Source organism: Callorhinus ursinus, unplaced genomic scaffold (genome assembly GCF_003265705.2).
Source record: "Callorhinus ursinus isolate GAN/ISIS: 27379988/994484 unplaced genomic scaffold, GSC_fseal_2.0 scaffold10, whole genome shotgun sequence".
NCBI lineage: Eukaryota > Metazoa > Chordata > Mammalia > Carnivora > Otariidae > Callorhinus > Callorhinus ursinus.
Window position 1 is genome coordinate 30,129,028 of NW_027397072.1, and position 27,575 is coordinate 30,156,602.

Sequence of the window (27,575 nt, forward strand, 5' to 3'; positions counted from 1 at the left end):
TAAAATGTCTCTGGACTCAGAATTCTAATAACCTTTGGTAAACTGTGATTTAAAATTCAGTAGAACGTACACAGGCCATGTTTGGGATCTAGCTCTTTACTCCCTACCATGTCTGCTATTTTCACTCTTCCCAGGGAGCTCTGATCTTTTCCAAGAAGACTCCAGAGAACCTGTTGATTCAGGTTTCCTAAGAATTAAAGCAGCCTCAAATCCCCTGGGAGTGTGAAGTATTGGTGGGGAGAGGTACCTAGAACAGTGGATCAACTTTAGGAAAGTTGGGGGACTTTACAAAAATCCTGATACCAGTGGCCCACTTCCAGTAATTCTGGTTGAATTGGTCTGGGTTGTAATCTTGAGCTTCTGGATTGTTAAAGCTCCCCAGAGATTCTCATGTGCTGCTACGGTGGAGAATCACTGTTCTAGCGCTGTGGTTCTCAGACTGCAGTGTGTATGAGAATTGTATGGAGGGTTTGTTCAGATAGATTGCCGGGCCCCTCTCCCAGAGTTCTAGGTCTGCTGTGGGGCCTTAGAATTTGCATTTCTAGCATATCCCCAGGAGAGGTCGATGTGCCTGTCCATGGCCCACGGTTTGAGAACCACTACTTAAAATGGCTGAATCACCTGGAAATCTTGCTAAAATGCAGTTTCTGGTCTGGCCCAAGGGTCTAAGTCTATACAGCCTCAACAAGCTCCCAAGTGATGTTGACGGTGCTGGTCCAGGGCCCACCCTTTGAGTAGCAAAGCTCTAATAATCTAAAGCATTATTTTCAACCCAATTCAGTAAGATCTTGCTTAGAAAAGATGTGTGGTCTGAGAGATTCCTGGAGGTACCATGGGGCTCAGCATAGAGCTTGGGCCTTTGGTGGCAGACAGAAATCTGGAGGGCTCAGTGCTTCTTTGGCATCTGGCCAGCTGCCATTTGACAGGATGTTTGAACATGCCCTTGGCAAAGCTCTCTTGTCAATAGGGAACTTCATTGTAAAGATTCCCAGTTTGCTTGGAGGAGTAACACAGTAATTCTCAGCTCTAATCACACAATAGAATCACCGAGGGAGCTATTAAAATAAGTATTTTAATTCCTAGGCCCCTCCTTTAGAAATTCTGATTTAATTGATTTAAGGTGGCATCTGTACAGTGGTATTCTTAAAAGCTTGGGAAGTGATTCTAATGGACAGCTAGCATGGGAACCACTAAAGTGTATCTCATGTTGCAGTTTTACAGATAATTTAATTTTTTTCTTTATATTTGGCTAATTTATATTCTACTGTGATGCAAACTAACTTTATTAGGTAATGAAAACAATTTAATTTGGAACTTTTAATAAACTGCCAAGGAAAGGGCATATGTAGATTCCCTCACTGTTAAATCCTAAATTCAGATTAAAGAGAGTGCTGGGAAAGTACAGCTGGTGTTTCTGAACAAGCTGAAATATGAAATATTTCTGGGACTGTATCAACAAGCCTAATTTTTTCCCCTCGGGGTTATGATTGTGTGGAACAAGTCTTCACCGCGAAGCTTGCCAAAAAAGGTTATGATAAAATCATGGAATGTGAATGAAGAGAATTCACAGTGTAACTTTAAAGGAGTCAGTCTCTAAATTTAAAAATGTAGGGATGACATATGTCTTATATTTGTAATAGAAGTTTTCAGAAAAAAATAATGCTGGATACAAAAAGCTCCACCTTTTATTGGGTGATGTCTGCAAGGCCAAGGAGCAAATGAGTTTGGGAGGACAGCCGACCAGAAAGTGTTGAGGACAATACCGAAGACCCTAAACCTCTCTCTCTTTGCAAATTAATTTTGCATTTCTATATATGAGCAAAAGTGTAGCCACTGACTAAATATACAAGTACCAGGAAAGCTGATGAGGAAAGGTGAAGTTTCTTTTGCTTTTGGCATTGTGGACCAGTGGGAAGATTGTAGGCTTTGGAGGCTCTGCCACCTGCTTTGTGACCTTAGCCAAGCTTCTTAACCTCTCTGTGCCTGGCTCCTCATCTGCCAGGTAGACATAAAGGTGTTATCTCTGTTCACATGGGAGTATGAAAGGGGGGTAATAAAAAGAGAGGCATGATGCCTCACACATAGAAGGTGACCCATTAATAAAGATTGCTTTCATTTCTGTAGCCCAGTCCTGAGAATTGAATCCTTAATAAGAAACACCTGTCAAAATAGTTTTCTTGTGGGCACCTGAGTGGCTCAGTTGGTTAAGCGACTGCCTTCGGCTCAGGTCATGATCCTGGAGTCCCGGGATCGAGTCCCACGTCGGGCTCCTTGCTCAGCGGGGAGTCTGCTTCTCTCTCTGACCCTCTTCCCTCTCGTGCTCTATCTCTCATTCTCTCTCTCAAATAAATAAATAAAATCTTTAAAAAAAATAGTTTTCTTGTAAGTCTTTATTGGTATTTTCTCCCTGTGAATTACACCAGTTTAGATTTCTTCTTAATAATTGTGAGGTGTATTTTCTATTTGGAGAGTTCTTGCCTTAGCACCTTGATTCTTGCTGGTCCCTGCATCTGAGACACTCCGACTCTGCTATTTGCACGCCTTCTCCTTTCTTTTGTTCAGGCCTCTGTGCAGGTGCCAGCCTCAGTGAGATCTGCCCTCGCCCACCTGGTGCACCCGCTTTGCTGACTCTGCTTCGGGACGTTTATCACCACCTGACAGCACACTGTGTAGCTCTTTCTGTAGTGTCTTGCTCCAGAATTGTGAACCCAGGAGGGCAAGGACCTGGTTTTCGAAGCTCTGTGCCCAAGAACCCCGGGCACACTGAAGTCCTTCGGGAAATGTTTGTCAGATGAATGAGTGAGCGAAAGGTGTGAGGAGGGAGATGCCCAGCGGGAGATGTAGGGGGAACAGCGGCCCCAGGCTCCTCCCCTCTTTATTCGGTGCTCTGCCTACTCAATTCTGTGACTATCGAGTCTGATCCAAACTTGGCATCCCTTGAAACATCTCTGTGGTTGGAACTCCCAAGGATTTTGTCAGAAAGACCACGTGCTGCCTGCGTGCATTTGTGTGCGTGAGAATCAGGATAGATTTCAGGAAGAGGGCGGAGCGAGCCCTCAGCAGTGTTGACTTTGTAGTCAGTTGACTGTCTAAATTTCGGTCTGTTTCATGCTGCCTGTTTTCCATTAACAAGTGTGCGGCATTTTAAGGGACATTTTAAGAGATTTTGAAAGAGGAGGAGGGCTTCGGTGTCAGATGTGTAGGACTCTGCAGAAATCAGATAGGATGAGAATCTAGCAATATAATGTTTCTCTTTTTTTTTTTTTTTTCTCCTCCCATCTAAGTAGTTTTTGTTTTGGCTTTGGTTTTATTTAAATCTGCGTTTAAGCAGAAAATCTTGAATGTGATTGCTACTTGTAGATCATGATTGTAATTTCCCTGTTGACCTGTGGACTTGGAGAAGATCTACAGCTAGCCAACGTGGTCACACAGGTTCAAGTGACTAAGATTGATATATACTTTATTGTAAAATCATTCTAATATGGTTGACCCTGTCAATCTTTTAAGGGCTAACCTCTTAAAGGAAGATAATTAATGTGATGAAAGCAGCTATTTTCTCTTGGTGACCTCTGTTACAGGTGATACTTTAATCTTACTGTATCGGGGGCAGTTTTTGTTTTTTGTTTTTTGTTTTTTAAGATGCCAGTTGCAAAGCGTCGCCAAGGCAACCAGACTGAAAAGCTTGTTAATTAATTATAGATTTGTTAGACACCATAGGGAAAGAGTCAGGAGAGGCTTCTTTTCAAGTGGATGAAATTTAAAATTCAGAGGTAATACCAGAAAAACCTTCTAAATGAGGGAAAATACATGTGTGGCTGTAGTGTTCTCCTTATTTTCTTCATGGAAGAGAGATGAAACGGAGGCATAGATGAATAAATGAAATCTGCAGGATGAATTAATTTAGAAATGGGGCCGAGAAAAGTATCAGAAAGGCACTTCCTGATGCTATGGTAACCATAGTTCGGTATAAACCACAGGTGACAACTGGTTGGGGAAGGTGCTGGTGAATAGGGGTTCTGGATAATCCATCGAGACATGAACAGAGGGTTGAAAGAAGAGAAAAGCCAAGAATGTTAACAATTTTAAAAAAGATATAAATCTTAGAAACCTAGATTCTTCAAAAGCATCATTTTACAACTTGCCAAGTCAGTATAATGGGCTTGAATCTTATGCCTGCTAGTCATGGAGTTAACACAACCTTAAAGCTTTAAAGTAAAAACTGTTGGGAATACAAAAAGTTACTGGTTCATAGTGGGTGATTTTAATAGATCCTTCTTGGAAATTAAAAAAGAGGAGATGTAAGTGATCTGAATGTCATAATTGAGCTTGATTTTATAGATTTGCAAGTTTACATCCAATAAACAGAATACATGTTCTTTTCAAATACCCATATATTTTAAAGTTGACCTTAGACCACATGTGTACACGCTTGTGCCAAAACACATACATACACACAAACACAAATTCAAGAAATTAACAGAAGTAGAAAATTGTACAGCCTACATTCTCTGCGACAAAACAATAAAACTATAAAAATTAAAATCAAGAGGAAAGCCAAAAATATTTGTGCAGAAATGTAATAGCATTCTTCTATAAAGTCTTCAGTTAAGGAGGGGATCAAAGTTGAATTATAGATTATTTAGAAATGAGTTTACATTGAGAGTAATGCATATCAGAAAATCAGAACATAACTAAAGCAATATTTGGCCTAAAGTATTAAAATCACAATTGAAATCATTTGCATTTCTAAGAAAATAGAGGAAATAGAAGAGAACTAAGCACTAGAGAAAAATCAGTGAAATAATCTGGAGGACGAAGAAGGAAGAGATTCAGAAACTAACAGAACTGATGAACACCTAAACTACAAAAACAGAGTGCTTGGTCATAAAACCTGAAATGAATTTGAAAATCTCAATAAACTAGATCTAGATAAATTAGACACTCAGCAGTGTCTGTACAGATGATTCTAAAAGAGGTAGAATGCCTGAAATCTAATAATCAAAGAAAACTGTCTCTTCTTCCTTTAAAAAAAAAAATAAGTTCTGATAGTTTCACAATTGGGTTGTATGAAAAATTCAACAAATGCATAATTCCTATGTTATTTAAAATGTTTCACAACAGAGTAAGGTAGAATGATAAACAGTTCATTGAACAATTTAGTGTAACTTGGGAACTAAGACCTGATGAGGGCAGTGCACACACACATCCACACGCACACCAAAGAGCTACAGGTGAGTATTATTCAAGCTTATCAATTTAAAAATCTTAATGTTAAGATCCAGCTGGATCTTTAGAAAGAGGCTTTAAGAAAACAAGGATAATTTTAAATCTGCTAATTGATTATATAATAAAGGGAAAGTCAATACGATCATCTTGAGAAAAGTTGAAAACAAGCACTTAATAAGATCTGACCCTCATTTTTAACATCCCTGAATCCCTTCAGACAGTGATTCAGACTGTGTCTAAATACCTTATCCCATTTGCATTACAAAGGTAGTTCTTAGGAAGTAAGTAAATCTCTCAAGGTTTGAACTGCAAAACACATCAGTAGGTGACAACATTGAGACCGTAAAACATAAAGAGCAGAATAACTAGGAAGATCTAATATGTTGGGTTATGATGAAAGCATGTTCTATTGAAGCATGTATTTTAAAAGTCTGATTATACATACCACATATTTTGCAGGATGAGAATGTAATAGAATGTGATACAGAGTAAGTTAACTGCAGCACATTAACAAGAGTAGGAATTAAGTGCTATTTGCAATTAATGTCACAGAGCTCTTCTTATGAGACAGTGTGTTTGCCAGATAAGCCATCCACTGAATGTACTTCACAGACTCCATCTCCATCAGTCCCCATGCAGTCAAGATTCACTTTCTCCTCCTCGGCTCTTTGATTTGTTCTGTCCATACTGATGGGTATCCAGGAGTGGGATTCCTCTTGTGTTCTCTTCCCAAGACAGTTGCTTGGGGTTATCACAGGAAAATAGGATATATGCATTCTCCATGGCCTGCTTTCTCTTCCTGGGCATTAGCTGTTTCCTCTGGGAAGAGCTGGGATGCTCTTCTCCCAGATAGCTCCATGACCCTCCCTCTCCCTCCTTGAAGTCTTTGACCAAATTGCAGCTGTCCCCACTTCCATGCATTCAGGTTCCCCCTTGCTCGGTTCCGTTTTCTTTTCCCCATGGTATTGACACCCTCTGCTACTACACAGTTGGGTCACTTATGATGTTTGTTCTTTATTTTGTTATTTCTCTCCACTGTGCTATAAACTATATGAGGGCAGGAATCTATGCTTGTTCTCTTTATGGTGCATCCCAAGGTGCTAGAACAGCAGGTGCGTAATAATTTTTTAATGAATTTACTAGAACTGTGAATATGAAGGCTTTCCTACAGTGTTCTTTGATTAGCCAGAAAGTAGACAAGGAAGAGGGTCAGTGAAATGAATGATACAGCAATCAAGGTAGGAATGCCATGAGGAACACTTGGTTTGGGAAATGGTCTACCTACAAAGCAGACTACAATTTTTTGTTTAGAAGACTAAACTAGGTGGTCTGGATCTGACCCTGCTTTTGTGATTCTGTATGGTTTTTACTGTAGGAAAGACAGAGCTAATGATAATGTACCACCATTCCACATGGCATCATTTTCGCCCAGTATTTTCTGAACTTCCCTCATCTGCCCCAGAGATCATGGGACCGTGATAATGTGCTTTGGGTTTGTTTCAGCCTTTTCCTCAAGGACATGATGTTGGTGCAGGTTTCTTAAAAGCTTAAACCAAGAGACACCGCTGTGGACTGGGGCTCCAGAGGCTAAGGCTTTGCTTGACTTGTTTTTCTTATCTTTTAAAATGGAGGTGCAGCAGTGGTCAGTACATAATACCAGAGAAAGGAGAGAGGGGCATTTGATGGATCTCTCCTAGAGATAACGCCAGATGGCGTTTGGGGAAATTACATGGGAACGTAGCTCATTCTCCATCTTGCTGAGCTTCCACATCATAGAATCCTAGGATCTGAATAAGTTCATCTCTTCAAAATTCAGGGCTCAGAGATGGAGTTCTTCATGCTGATTATCACATACCTTATCCCCAGTCCCTGAAGTCGCCAGGATTTATTCCTGGGTCTGTTCAGGGTTTTAAACATACACTGTTTTCAAAGAGCAGCCCTTAAAACTCCTTTTAAATTCAAAGATCTTCTGGTCAGTCAGTGATGAAGTCCAGTTCCCAGAGTCTGCACATCATGCAGGCACCTGCCTGCACCACTCTTGATTTTGGTCCGTGCGCTGGACATCGATTATTCAGCACAGGTGAGCGGGAAGGTGGAGAAGGCCACTGCAGCCTCACACCCCCCGTGTCCTGAGCGGATCTCAGGGGAGATTTTCACGGCCGGCTAAGCTGAGTGTGACGGTTTCCGCCAGAGTTCTTTCTCTCCCCTTTTCTTGGGTCCATGAGTAGATCCTCAGGACTGCCCATGCTTCCGACGCCAGTGCCCCCACGCTGCCCCCGGGCATGTGCTAAATTCTTTCTCTCCCATTTAGAAGAGAAGCCAGATTGCTCCAAGGCCCGCTGTGAAGTCCAGTTCTCTCCACGGTGTCCTGAAGATTCCGTTCTGATCGAGGGCTACGCTCCTCCCGGGGAGTGCTGCCCCTTACCCAGCCGCTGCGTGTGCGACCCTGCGGGCTGCCTGCGCAAAGTCTGCCAGCCGGGATACCTGAACATACTAGTGTCCAAAGCCTCAGGGAAGCCGGGAGAATGTTGTGACCTCTATGAGTGCAAACCAGGTACGCGCGGGCATCACCTCAGCAGCCTTGCTGCTTTGCGTCATCGGGTCTCAGGGTCGCAGCCCCCTCTGCCGCTGCCACCTCCCCCCTCCCGGGAAGATGGGCACACCTGCCACTTTGGGTCATGGCAGCCTGACGTCTGGCCTTCCAGTCAGAGAGCCAGAGTGATCATCCACTGGTACGGAAGCACCTGCAGATAGGGACCGTCTTTGTTTCTTCTCTTCTTTTTCTTTTCCTTCTAAGTATGCTTGACGGGGGAAGCGGGGTTGAAATTTATGGTCTTCTAGCTCCGTGCTTCATTCCACCCCAGAGAAGATCAGAGCCCTCACTTGTAGATGTATTGATCACCTTATTACACGTAAAGACAATCATCATATGTCAACAGCAAGTTATGTTTAGATAAATATACGCATCAGAACGCCAGATGTGTTGTCATGAAATTCTCCACCCCAGTCTTTCTCCCTGCCAGCCCCCCACCGTCCCTCCGCTGACTCGATGGCATGTGCTGAGATTTCTGAGACTATTTACTCACCTTCTTTGCTACGTTTGATTTGTTGTCCTGTCACAGCTATTTCTTGCTTTATATTATTTCTAAAATCCTTGTTCTTGTGGCATTTCTAATATGGTCTGTGAACAGGTCTAGACGATAGTGATTTTCCTGTTTGCAAGTTTCTAACCGTTGGTCAGAGGTTTTTCTTTGTTTTTTTTTCCCCTACTGCTAGATAAATGCCGGAAGCCAAACAGTCCCTTGTCCGTCTCTTGCCGTGTTCCACAAGAAGGCCTCTGGATGGCTGGCTCTCTCCAGCCACGTAACCACCACTGGTGCCATTCTCCCCCTACATCTTCATCCTCACTCTTAGAAGTCTTGTACCCTGCCTTCCTGGCACTGATAAGGGACACATTGCAGTTCCCTACTGTTGGCTGAAATAAAAATGTCATTGCTAGGAGAGGGTTCTGGGACGCAAGGAACCTGCAGCCCTTTGCGAAGGGCCAGAGTTTCATGTTGGGACTCAAAGTGCAAGTAAATGTAACAGTAAATGGTGCTTCTGTTTTCCCCTCTCAGTTTTCAGCGTGGACTGCAGCACTGTGGAGTGCCCCTCCGTTCAGCAGGCCGTGTGCCCTCTGGACAGCTACGAGACTCAAGTCCGACTCACGGCGGACGGTTGCTGCACCCTGCCAACAAGGTTGGTTTGTCATCGGTTTATCAGCTTTTCTCCTCAGTCTTGTGCGTTAGCACAGTTTCAGGCATGCAGTTTGTTTACCCTAAGTATCAGGGAAACCTAAAATTCTCCTGTTTGTGGGGAGAAATCGGAACTGTGACTATGACTTGGTATTTACATGTATCGTTCCTTGGATCAAAGCCAGCTGTCATCAGGTTAAGTCACTAAGCCTTCCAGATTCTTCAGTATTGGGGTGCCTGTGCACTTTAGCAGGCTGGGAACTATACAGGCAAGTATGTCCCTCAGCAGGATGCACTCAGGGAGGCAGCAAGGTACGGATCAGAGTAGGCACGTCATTTGATCCTCCGCAGTGAATCTTACAGGTACTTCACCATTGTGTCCAATGGGATGAGACACTGCCTGCCTCACGGAACTGCTCCCCACGGATCCTTACCGTTTGCAGTCACACATCTACCCAGACCTGTTACTTGCTGAGGCAGAGAGGAGTCTGAATTCTTTTGATGCCTTCTAGGGACAAACACAGCTCTCTGGCTTGCTGGGGAAAAAGTTGCTGTCGTTTTAGTCCTAGTAGCAGGACATCCACTTAGCCCTACAGGATGAGGCTCACTCCAGAGCATGAGGTCTCCAGGTCTTGTCCTAGACAGTCTTCAGAGCACCACCATGGAGCTGACCCTTTGTGCTTGGCTTTGGGGAAGACTAGGCTTGGAAACGTGGAGTTTGTATTCTGTTTCTCCTGCTGAGATGCCCTGCCCTCTTCCCTGCCATGACCTCTCTCCATCTTTCCCAGGCTGCTAAGGCATCGTTTTGACTAAGTCAATTCATTTCTTTCTACTCTGCTCTACATTTAATGTCCACGGTTGAAAGGGTGCCTTCTTTTGCTCCCTTTCTAACCTCTGTCTGTCCCAATCCCAGTCCAGTGGCAGGCACTTCCCATCTGTGTTTGTTGTAGGAGCAGTTGTGATATTACAAATGGCCTGATAAGATAGGAATATATATGGTCCCTAAGTGCCAGTTATGGAGTAGACATCCAGAGTGTGCTCTGATAATTACTCTTCTTTTCTTCTTTTAAAATACATTAGTTTTCCCCTACCCTTTGTCCTATTAGAAGCTCTAGGAGTCTCTCAGATATATTTTACACCACTTGTCCTATCCTTTATACTGTATCATAAAGTAGATACAAAGGTTTTTGTGAAGGTAGCCTACCAACAGTGGTGCAGCCCCTTCTTATGACATTATGATGTGAAAATGTATCTGAAGATGCTTGGAAAGGGTGGAGCACTGTGCAAACATAAGGTATTACCAATCAGTAATGGAGGACAAGGGAGCGCTACTAACAGTAACAGATGTCCCTTCAAGGTCTTCATGAAAAGGAAGGAGGTGGCACATTACATTACAGAACCTAATTAATCAAAACTAAGCCAGTTGTTAACTAACAAGTCCTTTAGTGAGGAAAAGGGACAATTCTCAAGTCACTGTTATAAATGTTAACATTGTACCATCTGCATGTAGGAGGCACAGTAGGTGATTTTTCAGTCCCTCTAGGGGATCCAAGTGGGTAAAAGCTACTGGAAGACATATTTAATCTCAGTTTAAGGAAAAAAATTTTCTCACAACTAATGATGTACAGTGATGAATTGGGCTGCTTCCTGAGCTCCCTGGAGCTGGAGAGATTTCTTTCCGTCTGGATGGCCATCTGCCAGCAATGCTTAGAAGAAATGTTACATTGGAAAGGAGGTTGAACTTAGATGTCTTCCGTTTTATCTCCAAGCTTCTGTGAGTCTTGTAAACATAAACCTTAGGATGGTTATTATTGTGTTGACATAATTTTGACATTGGCATTTAGGACTAAAGAATGGTCAGTCAGCTAAAGGTGCCTCTAAGGAAGAAATTGAAAACAGAGAAGGAAGTCGTTCAAAATCCCACTGTAAATTATTTGCAGGGAAGGGGTAAGTTCTCACAGCCTTTAGTTTCCTGTATTTTAGATAGTCAGTGACCGATGTGCGCTCCCTGCCCCTTCTCCACATCCATCCTGTGTTCCCACCTGGATGAGACCCCTCCCCATGCTCGCTCACGCAGGCTCACGCTCATTCACGCTCACGCAGGCTCACGTGCACGCAGACTCATGCTCGTTCACGCTCGTTCACGCTCGTGCTCGCTCACGCAGGCTCACGCTCATTCACGCTCACGCAGGCTCACGTGCACGCAGACTCATGCTCGTTCACGCTTGTTCACGCTCGTGCTCGCTCACGCAGGCTCAGTTGACTTTCCTGAGAGCCTCCTACAACTTCTGCCCTCCTTTCAGGACTGCATTTCCCTCTCTTTGAAGTGTTTTCCGTCTTCAGCCCTGAGGATGACTTACATACCCTCTGCGGCTTATAAACAAATTCCCATGTATCTCTTTAAGCACTTTTTATAACAAATTGAAATCATTGATTTTTTTCTTTTGGTCAATATTTCCTACTCTGTGATTTTTCAAGGGAAGGGAGTATTTTACAGCCTCTAGTACCTAGAACAGGAATTGCTATAATGTGTCAACCTACATTTGTTGGTGAATGAATGAATGAAAGAATGAAGGAATAGGCCCACTTCAGTCCATTTTGATTTATTTGTTGAAGAGAAAAGTGAATATTGTTAGTCTCCTGTTATCCTCCTGTTGGGTGGTAATACTACTTACTCCTTGTCTTCCTTTAAAAGCCTGCACTTCTTCCCCAACACCTTTCTTTATGGCCCACTTCTCAGGACTACAGAAACTCTCCATTCCAAGCAGCAAGGTCACCTCTCAAAGCCTTTACCTCTCCCTTCCACCTTTTCTAATATTGTTCACCCAGCAGGACTCCAATTAAATTCCATTTTATCCAAAAGGTCTTCGTGCTTCGACCATCAACCATCCTACTCTCTAGCAACTCCTAACATATTCTTCTCTGTGTTGCCAATTAATCACATATTTCCTTGCATTGTTATTTAACTGTTACATGCATAGTCTTGTCTCACCGACTAAGGACATCTCTAGAGGTTAGGAATTGTGTCTTCTTTCTTTTCCTCTGTATATGCCCTAATGCTGAATCAATCAGTAAATGCAGACTATGCTCAGACGATGGCTAAACCTAGTTGAGCATATTAAGTGGGTTCCCACTTACTAAGGACATTGAGAGGTCACACTTTGGCAAGAGAATAAAAACCCAAACAATCCATGTGAAAATGGAAATAAAAACAAGAGAGCCTAGTATGGAATAATCACAGTATTTTAAGAGAAAAAAAAACTGCATAACTTTATTCTTTTGTGTGATTTGTGTCTTTAAGAGCATGATGTTTAGGTGAAAAGAAGAGCATTTTGGAATATGTAAAATTCTGTTACAATTGTTTCATATTTGCCAGCATGTTTACAAAGAACATTATTAAGAACTTAGAGCCATTTCATATCAAAAACCAATGATGTGGAGAATTCAGGAGGACAGCCCTTTACAGTTACAGTGAAGGTAAAATATCAGTAGAGCTTTACCCTTTTTGTAAGGATTTGTTGGACTTCCAGAGACAAGGAAAGGGGCTTGTGGACTTTCTCTCCCTCACCTTAAAGAACAAATTCCTCCCTTTCATTCCCAGTGAGACTGTTTTACCCGTTCAAGCCCCTAACTGTCCTACTTCTGGGTGAATCCTTGTGCAGTTTGTGAATTTTCTTTTGAGTTGTCTGTTTTCAGTTATTCATTCGTTCATCAAGCATAAATTGAGCTCTTAGGAGTGACAGACAATACCCTCTAGATGTTCTTATTGTGCATGGATCTCTCTTTCCTCTTCTATTCCTGACAAACCCTGGTTTTCCCACCTTACCTCTGCCCTTTCTACATACAGTTTATCCCTTCTTCGCTTGCTGCGTCTCTGCTTTTTCTTAATGGCCCAGCCTTCATTTTCCCCTCTTTTGCTGTCTTTTCCTGAACTTCATCCCATTCTGACATCATTCTTACATGTGATATAATTACCTCCTAACCACTTTTAATTCTTCTTTCCTCAGCTAGGTTTTAGGTTTCCAAGCACCCTGCCAATTCTTTGCGCCCTTCTCTCTTCTCTTGGCCCTGGAATAGGATGTGAGTTCATCACACCTTTCAGGAGACAGTGAAAAGAAATGAGAATTAGTGGCTGGGGGCCTAAATGCTGTATGACGGCAGAAAGGAAAACCAGGACTGTCCAGGGGGTTCACGACACCAGTGGTCCTTGGAAGGCTCTGTGTGCATACAAACACCTCCATGCAAAAGGAAACTTACAACAGAGGAAGTTATATCAGGAACAAGTGATCCAAATGTATCTTTGCAGCGAGGGACAAAGTAGTTAAGTAACATGAAGGTAGCAGTAACTTGGACAGCTTAACTGTGTAATGTGCCCTGCTGTTTACAAAGCTTTTGTTGTTCTCATTTCATCATCATTTCTGATTCCGTGAGGAATTTAGAGATATGAAAACAGAGGCTGAGAGAACAAGTGACTTATGCAAAATCCTAAGTGTTCTTTGGTATAAGGATCAGAGCAGGGGGCCGAGTCTTCAACCCAGGTTCTTTGATCCAAAGCCTTGTCCTCTCCACTGCAGTGTTCTTTGGTTTTTTGTTTTTTTTTTAATAAGTGTTTTGCAGTTGTTTCTTTTTTTAAGCCCGGGAAATATATCGGTGATTATGAATTTATATTTCACCAACGTATGTATTTATTTCAGCATCATACATATTAACACAATATGCATAGGTGTCGGTTATTCATTGCTGTGTAGCAAACCACCCCAAAAGTAGTAGCTTAAAACAATAGACATTTGTTATTTCTTGTGGCTCTGTGTGTGAACTGGGAGGTTCTTCCATCGTCCACTGGCAGGTTGTCTAGGGCTGGACGGTCGAAGGTGGCGTCACTCCCATGTCTGGGAACTCAGCCGGGATGGCTGGAAGGGCCTGTCACCCCCTGTAGGGTCTTTCATCCTGGGCTTCTCCCACGATGGCAGAAGCGAGAGAGCAAGTAGCAAAGCCTTAACAGATGGGACTTGGAAGTCACACAGCCTCCCTTCCGCCACATTCTGTTGGTCCGAGCAAGTTGTAGGGTGACCCCTGATTCAGAGAGTTGGCAGTAGATTCCACCTCTTGATGGGAGAAGCTACAACGAATTTGTGGCCCTTTTAACCCACCATAACATACATTTGACCAAATAGGTGCCCTTTAGAGTTCATTCTCTGATTCTAGAAGTTTGCTGGAGTGCTTGCTGCAACTATGTAATTCTTTTCCAAAGACTAACGTCCTTCCGAGCCTGGGGCTCTGTGTCCTCAGGTGTAATTCAGGTAACCTGTAGCCAAGCTGCTTTCCCATCAGCTGTGACCTCTTGGCTGCTCTCTTGGCCTGCCAGTGGGAGTGGGCAGTTCACCTGGGAGTAGACCCGTGATGGAGGAGCCTCTGAGCACCGATCCAGCTTGGGCATCATTTAGCTGACCATTATTTTTAGCTCTTCTCCTTAAAGTTATGGCTGCCTAGGCAAACTTGGTTTAACAGGTAATGTCATTTTTGGATGCCACAAGATGTGCCTGGTGAAACCAGGTCAACGTTAAAAACAAACACCAAATGTGCAGAGATGTTGCGTAGAAATTCTCCTCTATAATGTTTGGATATGTCATGGTTTCCTGAGTGAAATGGTCCCACTACATGTAGCCGGAGGATAGATCCAGCCTGGGATGGAGGTCTATGCATCCCATGTTCCCCTGTGTCAGCTAGTCCAGACCTCCACGCAGTTGGGCTGTTTCTCAAGCAGATGGCTCCTAGATCACAATTTTTTTTTCTTTACACTCCTCCCTCTTTGCTATATCCAGGGTTATGTGCCTAATTTTACAGGGGCTTCCCATTGCTCTATAATTTTTCATGCCTTTTTAGATACAGACTGATAGGGCAGACATTAACTAGTTAAAAATCTAGACTATAACACCTCTACCTTATTTCTTCTGTCAGTCAAATGAGTTTTTCAATACCCTTATGCCTTTTGACTTGTTATTTAACGACTTCCGTATTTTTATTAAGAAGATGAATGAATGGAATATGTTACTGACAGTCACCCCTTTAAAATTTATTTTAATGAGATTTGTCCCAAACTTTTTGTTCGGAAACCATTCTGTGATCAGTTTCTGTCTGTAAATATGCATTCCTTAAAAGTTATTGAGAAAAATCCAGTCTGGTTATTTTGAGGTGGTAATCAATGAAGTCATTGTTTATGATGTTCAGACTTAAAATAGGGTTTTCCCTGGGTTGTACACAGTGCAGCCAGCCAGGTTCCCAGGCTCCCTCCTGGCTCCAGCCTCTTTCTGACTAACAGGTCTAATTCTCTTCCAGAACCTATATCCGGAACATATATATCTCTTGCTTTCTGAGACACTACACTGAAAAACGTGTTTTATTTTTAAATCAAGATTTTTGAAGCATTTTTAACTTTTTTTTTTCCTTATCCGAAGTCATTTAAAAGTTTTAGAGGATCTGTTAGCCAAAATGTTGACTGATACGTGACTTTGGTCTTTACCAAAAAGTATAATAGAATATCTTGAGCATATTACATTCCAGGTACGGCTCCCCTGGAAGTGTAGACAAACCCAAAACATAGTGCTCCTCCTTGGGTGGCAGGTTATATGGCTCTCCTGTTTTAGAGATGGAGCTTGGTGAACCGGGAGAGGGGTCCTACTTGGTGAGTGGTAGAGGCAGGGTGTGTGAGCACAGGCCACTAGGCTCACTGTCCCCTGTGGCCTTGAGCTCACCCCCCACCCACCTGTGCCTGGCCCTACCACTTAACCTATAACATGCCATGTGCCGTACTTCCCTTTGCTACTATAGTCTGCGAGCAGATGTGTGCATGGGAGTAAACTGTTCAGCATCGAGGGAATGTTCCTGCACACATCACCTGGTGCCATGCAGAGAGCACACACACCTGAAGCTTATGTGTGGGAATCCAGGCCCACTTCTGCATGAATTTGGACAAGGCTCTCATATTGTCTGGGTCTGTTTTCTTCTCTGAGAGAGAAAAAGGGGAGGAGGGATTTGATGATCTCAGAAGTAACTTCTACCTTTAAATTCTTTGACTTTCCCAAGCTCTTGAGAGGGAAAAGAACCCAAGACACTGGTGCTAGGAAACTCCTGGGTGAGAAAGAAGGAACATTTTAGAAAATTCCAGGACTCAAAAGATAATGGGAGAGATATATGGTTTGCATAGTAATAGGAAGGGAAGAAAGTCTAAACGAAGTCATAAAACAATTATATTTACTTTTTTCTTCACTTTCTTAAAAAAAAAAACTTAGGAAAGGCAAAATGAAATAAACTTATAAGACCAGTGATTTAAGTCAGGGTAATCAGACTGGTTGAATTGTAGAATCCAGGTGATAATCCAGTTAAGTAGATGACCTGCTGGTCAGTGGCTAATGGAATATTGCTAGCTGCTTCTTTTTTCTTTTTTCTTTTTTTACATCTGTAAATAGAGAGTCACTTATATAGCAGGATTGGAGAATATCTGGTCAAAGGCTAAATCCGTAAAAAAAAGGGTTTACTCTCTTAAAGTGCTTTCTAGTAGAAAGTGGACATCTCTGCCTGTCAGCCTGCCTTGCTGGGTGTGTTGGGGGAGGATGTGATATGCGTCGCACCCTGCTAGCCCCTCACGCTCACAGGTGTGAACTGCAGCCTGCTCGTGGCTGCTCACTGGCTCCTGGACCATGTTTGTACTTGCTTCTCCCCAGCTCTTGCTCCTTGACTTTCCCTGAGGTTTTATCTTTGTCTGTTCTCCTGTCCCTCTTTATTCAGCTCCTCCATATTCTTACTGCGTTTTTCTGTGTTTTACTCTAACTCGTGTATGCACAGACACCCACACCCAGCATTATATGGGTACAAGAGCGTTAGATTCTCTATTCCTAACTCTGAGAGGACCGTTTCTTTCTATGACTCTTAAAATAAAAAAAGATCTACTGAATTAAGTTCCCCTTTTATTTGTTTGATCCTCAGCTTTATTCCTCTAAGACGTTGACGTTAGAAGACAATTTCCCACTCATACCCTGTCATATCATAACAGCTTGAAACACTGCGATTCCAGGAAGGGAAATAAGATAAAAGGAAGGATGTCAACCCCAGTGTATCTGAAGGATACATCGATACACAGCTCATGACCAGAACAAAAGTCATAAATTCCCTTTACTTTCACTGTAACATCTAGATGTTTGTATTCAGCTGCTTTGGGTTGAGAATCTAGGACGCTTCATTCCCATTCCTCAGTCTTGGTTTCCCTGTGCTCTCAAGAAAAATCCGTCTTGTTGGTGCTACATTGTATTATGATAGACTCTTAGTAGATTACCATCACACTGTTTCTTATGAGGAGATGCAGATCTTTAGAGAAGGAGCTTTCTTTTCTGGGGTTCCAGAATTCACAGCCTGACATTGACTCTACCAGATGAGGCTGTCAGAATGAAGTCTTTGGCAGGTTGTCCCTTCCCTTCAAAGAAGCCCTTGAGTTAAATAAAAATTAATTTAACCACAAAGCTACGGTGAGTAAAAACAAGGTGCAGCTTTGAAAATGTCAGATGTCAAAGACTCATTGAGGGCCTCATGGAAGACAGAGGACACTGGGCTTGGTTTGGTGTGGGGCATGGTGATGAGTAAGATGTGGCTTAGGCTTGAAGGAGCTCAACACCTTACAGACATCAGCTCTGCCAGTTTCAAGAAAGTTCCAGACTTTTTGGAAGGTAATAAGAAGGGAACACACAGAGAGTGATCTGCCTTCAAGAAAAGAATCGATTAACAGACTGGCTTTCTACCAAATAATGGAACTGAATTTAAGAAAAAGCTGTAAAGTAATTTGCCATCTGTAGCTCCAAACTCAGAAATCAAGGACTTCAAAAAGCACACATACAGAAAGCTGATTATAATTTTTCACATCCCTCCGTCTTTGCATGTAGTGTTTAATCTTGGGTTCATACAGTTCCCATGTCACTGGGAACCCAGTGGATTTTCTTACTCGTCTGTCCACTTCTGAGTAGTAGTTTTGGAGTGACCGTATTAGGAGTCCTTTAGCTTCCTGTTTGCTAATGTACATACACTGGGGTGGTTGAACTTTCCAGAGCTCCTCAGCCAACTATCTCCAGAGCCTCGGTCTGTCGTTCTGCTAGTCAAAGCCTCGAGGTTGGTGTTGGGGGGGTGGGAGTGGTGGGTGGGAGAATTATGCAAGGGCCAGGAACACAGAGGGCAAGACTCTCAACACAGGACACATCAGCCCAACCAGACATATGTGTCAAAGCCAGAAGCTTCCTGAGGGTGGCTTGGAACCGATAGGTCCCTTCTCAGAGCTCAGAGAGCACTCTTTAGCTCTTCTCTGAGACAGTGTTAAGTTCTTTGGGTCATCAAATGATATTTATTATAGATGCATATGCTTTTAACATTGTGCTAGGTAACTAACTTGCTTGTATCACGCCTACACAAGCTAGCCAGTGGAAATTGTCCCCGAATAGGCATTTTCAAAAGGACTTCATCAAATTAAGAGCCTTGTAATTAATTATCATATCCATCTGTTCCCAAGACATTGTCTCAAAGAAGATGGCACTTAATAACTTTTTTTTTATAAGATTAGTCTATTAGGACAAATTTCTCTAATTCAGTTCACTTTTTGGATGTTCTCTTGATTTTGGATAATTTATCCAGCTGCTTTTTGGGACTGTTGTAAAATTAAATTATACAATATGTAAAATATGCATTAGCATAGCTCAGATCTAAAACATTCCTGATTGTTGACATGCTATCATGGTAGCTTTCCCTCTGTTTTTAAACACATCCAGAAAAAAATTTGGAAATATATTTGAAGTCCTTTCTCAACTAAAAAAAGAACATCTATTCTGTTGCCCTCTGCCACAGTAATTTTTGGCCCAAAAGAGCAAGTCAACTCATAACTAAAAAAGCTAGAGTCTATATTAAACTCTGATGTTTTTAAAACAAAATAATTTTCGGAATTCCATGTTGTTATTGGACTTATCCCCAGATGGAAGAAAATATGCTTTCCTAGAAGTAAAGCCCTTGTCCATGGAGAAGAACTATCTCCCTAGTAGAGAGTTTAATTTGTCAATAATTCACTTCAGATGTGTAAGCCCTGTTCTTCCTATACTAGTGCTTTATGCCTGTTGCATTTCACCGAGAAAATGACCACTATCCAGTCTTCTTTTGTATTTAAGTCCTGAAACAAAGCGGAAGGCTCTCTTTGAGTGGCTTACAGTTTGGCCTGGTCATCACCAGACATTGAATATCTGGCCCTCTGACACTCACTGAAAGAAAGTAATTCAGCTCCAGTCCATAGGACTTGGAAAGCAGACTGCACTGCATGGATAATACTGAACCTCAGAGGACTTTCCCCACCCACCCTCATTTGATATTATCATCATCATGACGCAGGCAAATACAACAGCTCCAGACAGTTTGGCAAAAATGTTTTGTGAAGGTATTCATGTGACTAATAAGCAAATCTAAAATGTTAGAAATTCTCCTTCCTCTGGAAATGCCCAAAGCAACTGCAAATTTTACTGTTCATTTGCACCTGTACATTGGATGTAAGTGACAGGGCTCCTCATTGTTGTGGAGACACAGTTTGCAGACAGTTCAGGGTTATATTTGCCCAGTAGACATTTAACTGCTTAACTGCGAATAAGGTGAAGGTGAAGACAGCTTGTTTCTCTTGAACTTGATGCTCACTTAATCTGAGAATGTATCACACAGACAAGTGCATCTTAAATTGCCCTTTCCTGATTTTCCTTTTTTTTTTTTTTTTTTTTTTGAAAAGGAAAGAAGTTGTATGTCATGGCTCTTACGATATAATCAAGTACTTTGATTACCGTAGCTAGGTCATGGATTCCTGAAGACTCTTAATGATACTTCTTGAGACATTAGATTGTGTATTTTTGAGGGCAAGGATGCACTTTAATATGTCTCTCTCTCAGTGCTGAGCACAGGTAAATAAATACTCAGTAATTGCTTTTAATTAAGTTAATAGATAGTTGATCTGCATCGAGTCCTAGCATCAAAACCCCTTTGTGTTTTTGGTCTGTTCAGGGAATGACTGAGTATTTACTGAGTCCTGGACATCGTGTTACCTGGTGGGAATAAGACGTAGACACTGATTTAAGAAGCTTACAGTCTAAAGGGAAGGCAAACACATACAAATCATTACAGTTTAAAGTACCACATGCTTTAGCAGAAGTGTGCAAAAAAAAAAAACTCATAGAGCAAAGAGATACTAATTCTGATTTGGAAAACTGTTGGATTTGACTTTTGAGCTAAGTCTTTAAGAATGAGTCAGAGTTCACCAGCTGGAGAAAGAGGAAAGGGCATTCTAGGCTGTTGTGGTCATTGAGTTTTAAACTTTTCATGTGACTTCCAGCTTAAAACAGTATCACTAATCCCATCTATCTTTATGATTCAAGAAAAATGGAATTCATGACATGTTGATTCCCCCCCCCCAATAATAACCACCCCTTTTCAGGACTACATCACTTGTTTAAGATGGTTTATTACTTTCCTGTTGTTTTCAATTAAAGATGCTTTGCAGTGTGGTGCACACGGCCCCTTCTTACCCAGCCCTGGGCTACTTCACTAGTCTTCCCCCCGACCCCAACACGTAACATGCTCCTGGTAGGCTGAGCCCTTTGCTCCAACCTAAATATACTATATTCTTTCTTGCCTCTGCAAATTTGAGTAAGTTCTTCCTCTTCCTGGAATGTCCTTACCTGCACCCCCACTGCCCCCATGCCTGATAGCCACTCACAGCCTCCCTTCACACACACATACACACAGCTCCAGGCATTTATCTTCGGGCCTCTCCTCAGAGAAGGCATCATGGAGGAAGTGACCCTTGGAGGGAATGGAGGACTGTTAGGCCCAGGAGGGACTTCAGTGTTGAAGATGTTGAACAGCTCCCTGCCCTGACTGGGCTTTCCTCCAGCAGCCACCGATAGCTGGGGTCTCCACACAGAGAGGGGAGGTGGTTGGTTGATACACAGTTTGCACTTGGCCCCTTGGCAGGCTTGGGGCTGAATTTGACCCCAAGACATGTTTTCTTTGCTTCACTTTTTTTCCCCCCTCATCTTCAATTATTTACATTTTAAAACTGGCATGCTTCACGTAAAAATATGGCTTCTTTTGAGCAATGGGGAGGTGTAGCAACATGGACTGTGCATTTCATCATGGAATGAATAATGAACAGACCTTCCACAATAGCCCTCTACTCTTTCAGAATTCCTGCCTGACTCTTGAAGACATTCAGGTTTGGCCTCTCTGGGTTTAGCTAACTTGGGGTTGGTGTCGAGGGACCAGATGTGGATGGAGGTTAAAGGGGCAAGAAGTTGAAAGATATCATGAAGATAAGGGCTCAGGTGAAACGCTGGGTTTGGGCCTGGATTGCTAAGGAGTTACAGTCAGGATGAGGCTCAGGCTGGGGCAGAGAGGGAAAGATTTCTGGGGCACATCGGTCTCAGGGAGGCTGAGAGTCAGGTGGTGGGAGCATGGGCATGGGAGGACCAGGAGCATGAACTGTTGTGATCAGTGAGTAAGGTGTTCGGCTTCAGAGATTTTAGAGCGCTGTGGCCTCAGGAGTGAGGAGCTGGTGTGCAAGACGCAGATTCCAAAAGATCAGGCGAGGTCGGGGGATTGAAAGTGCTTCGTCCACATAGACACGGAGGCCTTCCAAATTATTATATAAAATAGCTAACAGGTGGTGAGCGCTTCTCTGTTCCAGGTACTGTCCTAGGTGCTTTCCATATATCAGTTTATTTAGTTCACGGAGCAGTTCCAGGAGATAGGAGTACTTTAATCATCCCTATCTAACATACAGCACAGGTGAGGCTAAGAGAGATGCTATCACGTGCCCAAGGTCATATGGCTCCTTATGGTGAGAACTCAAACCTAAGGTTGTCCTATGTCCCGAGTGCATTCTCTGACCGCCCCCCCCCTTAGGAAATGGAGGGGAGACAGAGCCACGGAGAGGGAGGGCCTGCATGAGGGAGGAAAGTGACAGCATGAAGGATATGGTCAACTAGGAGGGAGTTGACATCCCTTCCAGCCCAGGTGAGTAAGTGAGTGTGGGGGAAGTCACCGTCTCACTAAAGACAGCTGTAAGGCAATACCATCTGGGGGCAAGCCACCTGGCTTGTGTCAAACTGTGTCAAAACCGATTTGAGTAGCACGCTTTGCAGTGATGTTCAGATGTTGAGAGTTGGTCTTCAAGGGGAAGGTTGGGGAAAGCAGAGAGGTTGGAATGGAAGAATGAGTCCCCAAGAAGCAGAGCAATGCTCTTGAGGACAGGAAACCAGAGGATCTTGCACTTTGCACTGATGACAAGGATGAGAGGTCTGGGAATTGACTGCCCACATGGGTCCAAGTGGACGCATGCTGGGTCAGCAGCAGCTCAGGCCCCGGGTGGCTCTGGGGGCTCCGAGGCATGTTAGCCACCCAGGCTGTTTAGGTTCTCAGATAGAAGGTTAGTCCTGACATCTCTGGTGTTTGTTCTTCCTGTGCTCCAGAGGGGAAATGGAAAAGTTCACATCCCACTGTGTTCTCATTTGTGATTGTATATCCCACTCCTTCCTAAACTAAACTCCCTGAACTGGGAGCCAGAACTCTTCGCATCCCCGGCCCCACCCAGCTGAGTGCCCCTGCTTGTACTCACCCAGCAGATCATTCGGAAACAATTGTATGTTCATACATAAGCTGATGCCGTGTTCCAAGGCACCCGGTTCTGATGTAGTCCGTGATCCCAGCTCTTGAGATGGGAATACCTTATGTTGCTCTGTGCAGACTTCCTCTCCACATCCGATCCCAGTCCTTCCCGGAGCTCGCTGTGCCGGTTTCCCTTCTTTCTTCCTCTTCTTGCTCACCGGTTCTCCATGCATCTCTCACTCCTGCCCCTTTACTCTCCAAGCCCATCCTGCCGACCACGAAGAGCAAATGCCAGCATTTTTCCCCCAGACCTGAGGACATGAAGGCAGAGAGCCTTCCGTTCCTGGGACTCGGTCGTTGTCAGACTGTTGGGCTACACACGGAGGGTGGTTCAGGATGCCCGCCAGGTCCCAGCTCTTCTGTTTCAACAGGGCCCCAGGCCCACAGGGGAGTCTTTCCAGCTGGGCTCCTCGGCTGCCAGGACTGAATCCCTCTGGAACTGTCCTGACTCTCTTCTTTAGCCATCACGTTGAGGTGGTGACGTGTGTGAAGAGCCATTGCCTCCTCAACCCACCTGCTTACTGTGGAGCCTGGTTCTAGAACGTGACTCCCAATCTTAGAGGAACCATGTGGGCTTATCGATTCCATTTTCCTACCATTTCTACCACTTTTCTTTCAGCTTGGCACTGTAAGATAAGATTCCTGAGCCACATGCCAACCTTGAGGAAGCTGTAATCATCTGCCCCTCGAGAACAGCAGAAGAGAAGGGCTACAGTGACGACTTTATTAAGGTCTTACAGTAGACTTTGTCATTACGACTGATACTAGAAATGCAAAGGAATATTTTACCTCGTTGCCCTCAATTTATATCTTCTGTGTTTTGGAGCATATCCTTTGATTGCTCCCCACAGGAAAAAACAAGACATAACCATAACAACAATGCAGACTGATTTTACTATCGTCTCCGAAAGGGCAAGTGGTGAAGAATTTGCACTTTCTGGCTGTGAAATCGAGAGGGGACAGCTGTTGGAAGGAAGCGTGTGATCCTCAGAGCTGGGCCAGGTGCTTGAGCAGCTAACTAATGCATGTGTGTAACTGCCCGCGGCGGCGGCGCGGGGTGGAAATTCAAGGACATCGTGCAAGAATTAGCTTGAGAAAGGGTGACTAAGGGTTTGTTACCGATTGAGTAGCAAATCTCTGATGGTGAGCCATGAGAAAAATTGGGATCCTAAGAAACTTCCCGAGGAGGGAGTGCAGTTCTCCATAAGGATAGTTATACCCTCAGGAGGGAAACCCATTTATTTTGGGATGTTTTACTTGCAGTATCTCTTTCCCTCTCTCTCTCTTTTTTTTTTTAACTTCTGCATTCCTGGAAAGATGTAAAAAATTTAATCAGTACAGAAATAGTGCATCGAATTTAATTAAACTTGAATCTACTTTTTACAGAACTAGGTTTTATGTGTTATAATTTCCATTCCTGACAGTTATTTCATTAATACACTGAATGGAATCCTAGTAGTACAAGTGCTGTTTTGCCCATTTATTTCCACATTTCTCCTTGTTTCCTTTAACTAAAGGGAGAGCTCCCTCCCGCCTATAAGTAGTAGTTTTTTACTTACAGACAGTGCTTCTCCCGTTTTGAAGGGCTCCTGCATCCAGTCAGGTGCGGAGTACATGCACGTTTGGGAGGGACTGTTGCGGGAGAGCCTCGTGGAGTGGTTTTCCCTCCAGGATGTGGGCCGGGATATGGGTCTGCTCAGGGGAAGATGAGGCCTCGGTGGTTTGTTGCTTCCACATTTCCTCCTCTGCAGGAGTTTATTGTAGGGGAATGTTAGAATAACATTTGGCCTCCGCTCTGCATGGCGCCCACCGCAGGGCACTCCTGTGCTTTGCTGAATAGCAGTGGGAGTAGCGAGGAGGCCTCCTCTCCTGTGGCCTCTTCTGGCCCCCCTCTGGCTTTGTCTCCTTTACGGTGTCTCTAGTCACTCTAGTGAAGCACACTATTGATTCTTCAGCTAAACTGTGAAGCCCTAACTTCAGTTCTGAGGACATGCCCAGGAATCTGGAGACACCAGCATCAGGCCTATTGTTTCTTCTCTTGCATTGCTTAGTCCTCTTTAGTAGGAAAAAAAGAGAGAGTTGTAGATGTCTATGTCTGTTCCTTCTCAAAAAAAAAGAAAGCTTCTTCGGAGAGGGGGCCCACCATGAGCTGGGCCTGACGGTGGAGGGCTGGCAAGGAGAAGGGGGTGGGGGAGGAGGCGAGGAGCCGGCAGCGCGGGCGTGCAGGCGTGTGATGTGCTCCGAGGACAGGGTGGACGCCGGGAGGCGCAGAGAAAGGCACGAGCCAGGATCGGACTGTTGCAGTAAAGGGAAGGCGAACGGCAGTAACAGAAGTGTGGGATTTTAGAGTGAGAAGAAAGCTCACTCCACTCCAGCCATCTCATTTTTATGACGAGAAACCTGCCTCCCAGTGTGGCTGGCCAGAGTGACACGTTTCCTGGCAGACAATAGCATGACACAGTCACTGTGGTGCCTGTCTTCACGCCACGCGTCTCTCAGTCCTAAGCAACCGTATTGGGGCAGGAAGGAGGTTTTGTAAATGATTGAGAGCAAGTGCTACGAATCATCATTCTTATTAACATGACAACTCGTTGGACTTGGCGTTTTCTCTTTTTTTTTAAAGATTTTATTTATTTATTCATGAGAGACAGAGAGAGAGAGAGAGGCAGAGGGAGAAGCAGGCTCCCAAGGAGCAGGGAGCCCGATGTGGGACTTGATCCCAGGACCCTGGGATCATGACCTGAGCCGAAGGCAGACGCTTAACCATCTGAGCCACCCAGGCGCCCGCCCTGGATGTGGCGTTTTCTACTAGAAAGTGGAAATGAAGCCATGGCAGCTGAGAGCCTGCACCTCTGTGAGCAAGTTGCTCAGAACGTGGGGCCCGGGTTCCCTCGAGTGGAATCTCCTGGAGGGCTCGAGATGCAGGCAGATTCCGAGCCCTGGCCCAGACTTGCAGAGGAACAGTCCCAGAGGGTGGCACCTTGGAACCTGCATTCTAGACGGGTTCCACCGTCTTGCCCTCCACACGCTAATTTTGGAAAAGTGCTCTGCCTCTTAGCTCTTCATTTTTTTTTTTTTTCATTTACAAGACAAATAAGACCTGCCCTGCACTAGAGGAATTCACGGGAGAGGCAGTTAAGATTTTGATTTCACAGGATGAGCATGTTCAGTCCCAAGAGTCCGGTACCCATGTGTACTATTGAAGTCAGAGGAGAGAAAATTAATCCTGGTTGCCTTTTTTTTAATGTTTCAAGTTTTTATTTAAGTTCTAGTTAGTTGTTAACATATAGTGTAATCCTGGTTGCTTTTTGATCAGAGAAGGCCTTGTAGGGTGGGTGGTCTTAAGGTTGTGTGGAATTCACCAGCGGCAAAAGAGTTGAGGCAGAGTGCGCATTGGAGCTGTGGCGCTGGGGGAGAGGGGTCGGTTGGGTGAGTGGACTCGGTGAGTGGCAGATTGCCCTTGTTGCTCAAGTGCAGCAGGTGGGGGAACCTGTAGAACATGGAAGCTCAAAAAGATAAGTAGAGGCTCGACTTACAAGCACTTTGGGGGCTGTGCTAGGACTCTGGCCTGCCTGGGACTCTCTCTGTCGTCCGGGAAGCGAAGGACATGAAGGGAAAGCATCGGTATATATTGCCTTTCAGCCAACGCAACCAGCCAGCCTGGGTCTCCTAAGGAGGGGAGTGCCCTCTAGGGGCTTAGATGATTTCTGAGCGCTGTTCATCATTGTTAGGCGCTCAGATGCCCACTAAGCTGAATCCATTACCTACTCGAGAGAAAAAAAGACAGCTTCAGCAACCCACCTGGCTGCAGCTGTGATTACATTATGCAAGGATTTATTAATGTGGTGCCTTGATTGATCGTTATCTTAATACCGAAGATAACATTAGAAGCTTGATTTTTCTGGCAAATTGCACCTACAGGTTGCTTCTTGTTTGAAGTTACAAAGCCCTTAGCTCACGTGTTGTATGATTCTGTTTCTATGAACTGTCCAGAATAGGCCAATCCATAGAGACAACAGAGATTCGTGGTTGCAGGGTCCAGGGGGAAGGCGGTGGGAGTACAGGGCTTCTTTTTGAGGTGTTGAAAATGTTCTAAAATTAGGTAGTATGATTGCACAACCCCGTGAATATCAAAACCACTGAACTGCACTTTAAAGGCGTGAATTTTATGGTATGCTAATTATCTCAATAAAGGTGTTATTTTATTTATTTATTTAAAAAAAAAAAAAGCCCTTAGCCCTTCTGCTCTGGGTGTCCTGCAAATAATTCTGCCTGAGTAGCCTTTTTGAGTTCCTGGTATAGAAATCTCAGTGTTTTGCTTCTCACTTTCTCTTCTGTATTTTTGTTTTGTTTGGTTACTATTATCCCTCTTTTATTCGTTTCCAGTTCTGTTGAATTTAAGAAATATTTATTAATGACTCCGCGTAGTAGATGCAAGGAGAGCTTGTGGTAAGATTCGCACTCACGTCACCACAAGCACAGTGAGAGGAACCTTAAGGGAAGTGTGGGATCTGGCGGCTCCGAGAGAAGCTGTGATCTGTGATCTGAGGTCGGCCCACGGGGACGGGTGGCGTCTGGACAGACAGCTGGATAAGGAGTGTTCAGGAGGGAGCAGGGGTGAGTGGTGCAAAGGCAGCCAGGGTGAGGGCTTATGTGGAGAGCAGAGGAGTGACCGGAGCAGAAGGAAAATGAAGAGAAAGGCCACAGAGTAGAACTGGGGGGGAAGAGGCACGTGGGCTTGACAGTGTTGACTCCCAGGCTGAGCAGCTGATCAGTTAAATGAGGAGCAGCTGGAGACTTTTGATGTCAGCAGTACAGGAACTGGGCCACAGGATGGGTGTGAGTGGGAAGGAGAGACCCGGGGGAGGGGAGGCCAGGTGGGAAGGAGAG

At 44.1% G+C, this 27,575-nt stretch overlaps 1 protein-coding gene across 4 annotated transcripts in view; it reads left to right on the plus strand.

The window, feature by feature from the left end:
- The window catches only part of CRIM1 (cysteine rich transmembrane BMP regulator 1), a 186,314-nt gene that overhangs the window by 76,192 nt on the left and 82,547 nt on the right, over positions 1 to 27,575 (plus strand). For all 4 annotated transcript variants that reach the window (XM_025868042.2, XM_025868038.2, XM_025868040.2 and 1 more), the window contains exons 3-4: positions 7,538 to 7,780; positions 8,844 to 8,964. In XM_025868042.2, the coding sequence (XP_025723827.1) occupies positions 7,538 to 7,780; positions 8,844 to 8,964 (364 nt within the window). The remainder of the gene's footprint in view (positions 1 to 7,537; positions 7,781 to 8,843; positions 8,965 to 27,575) is intronic.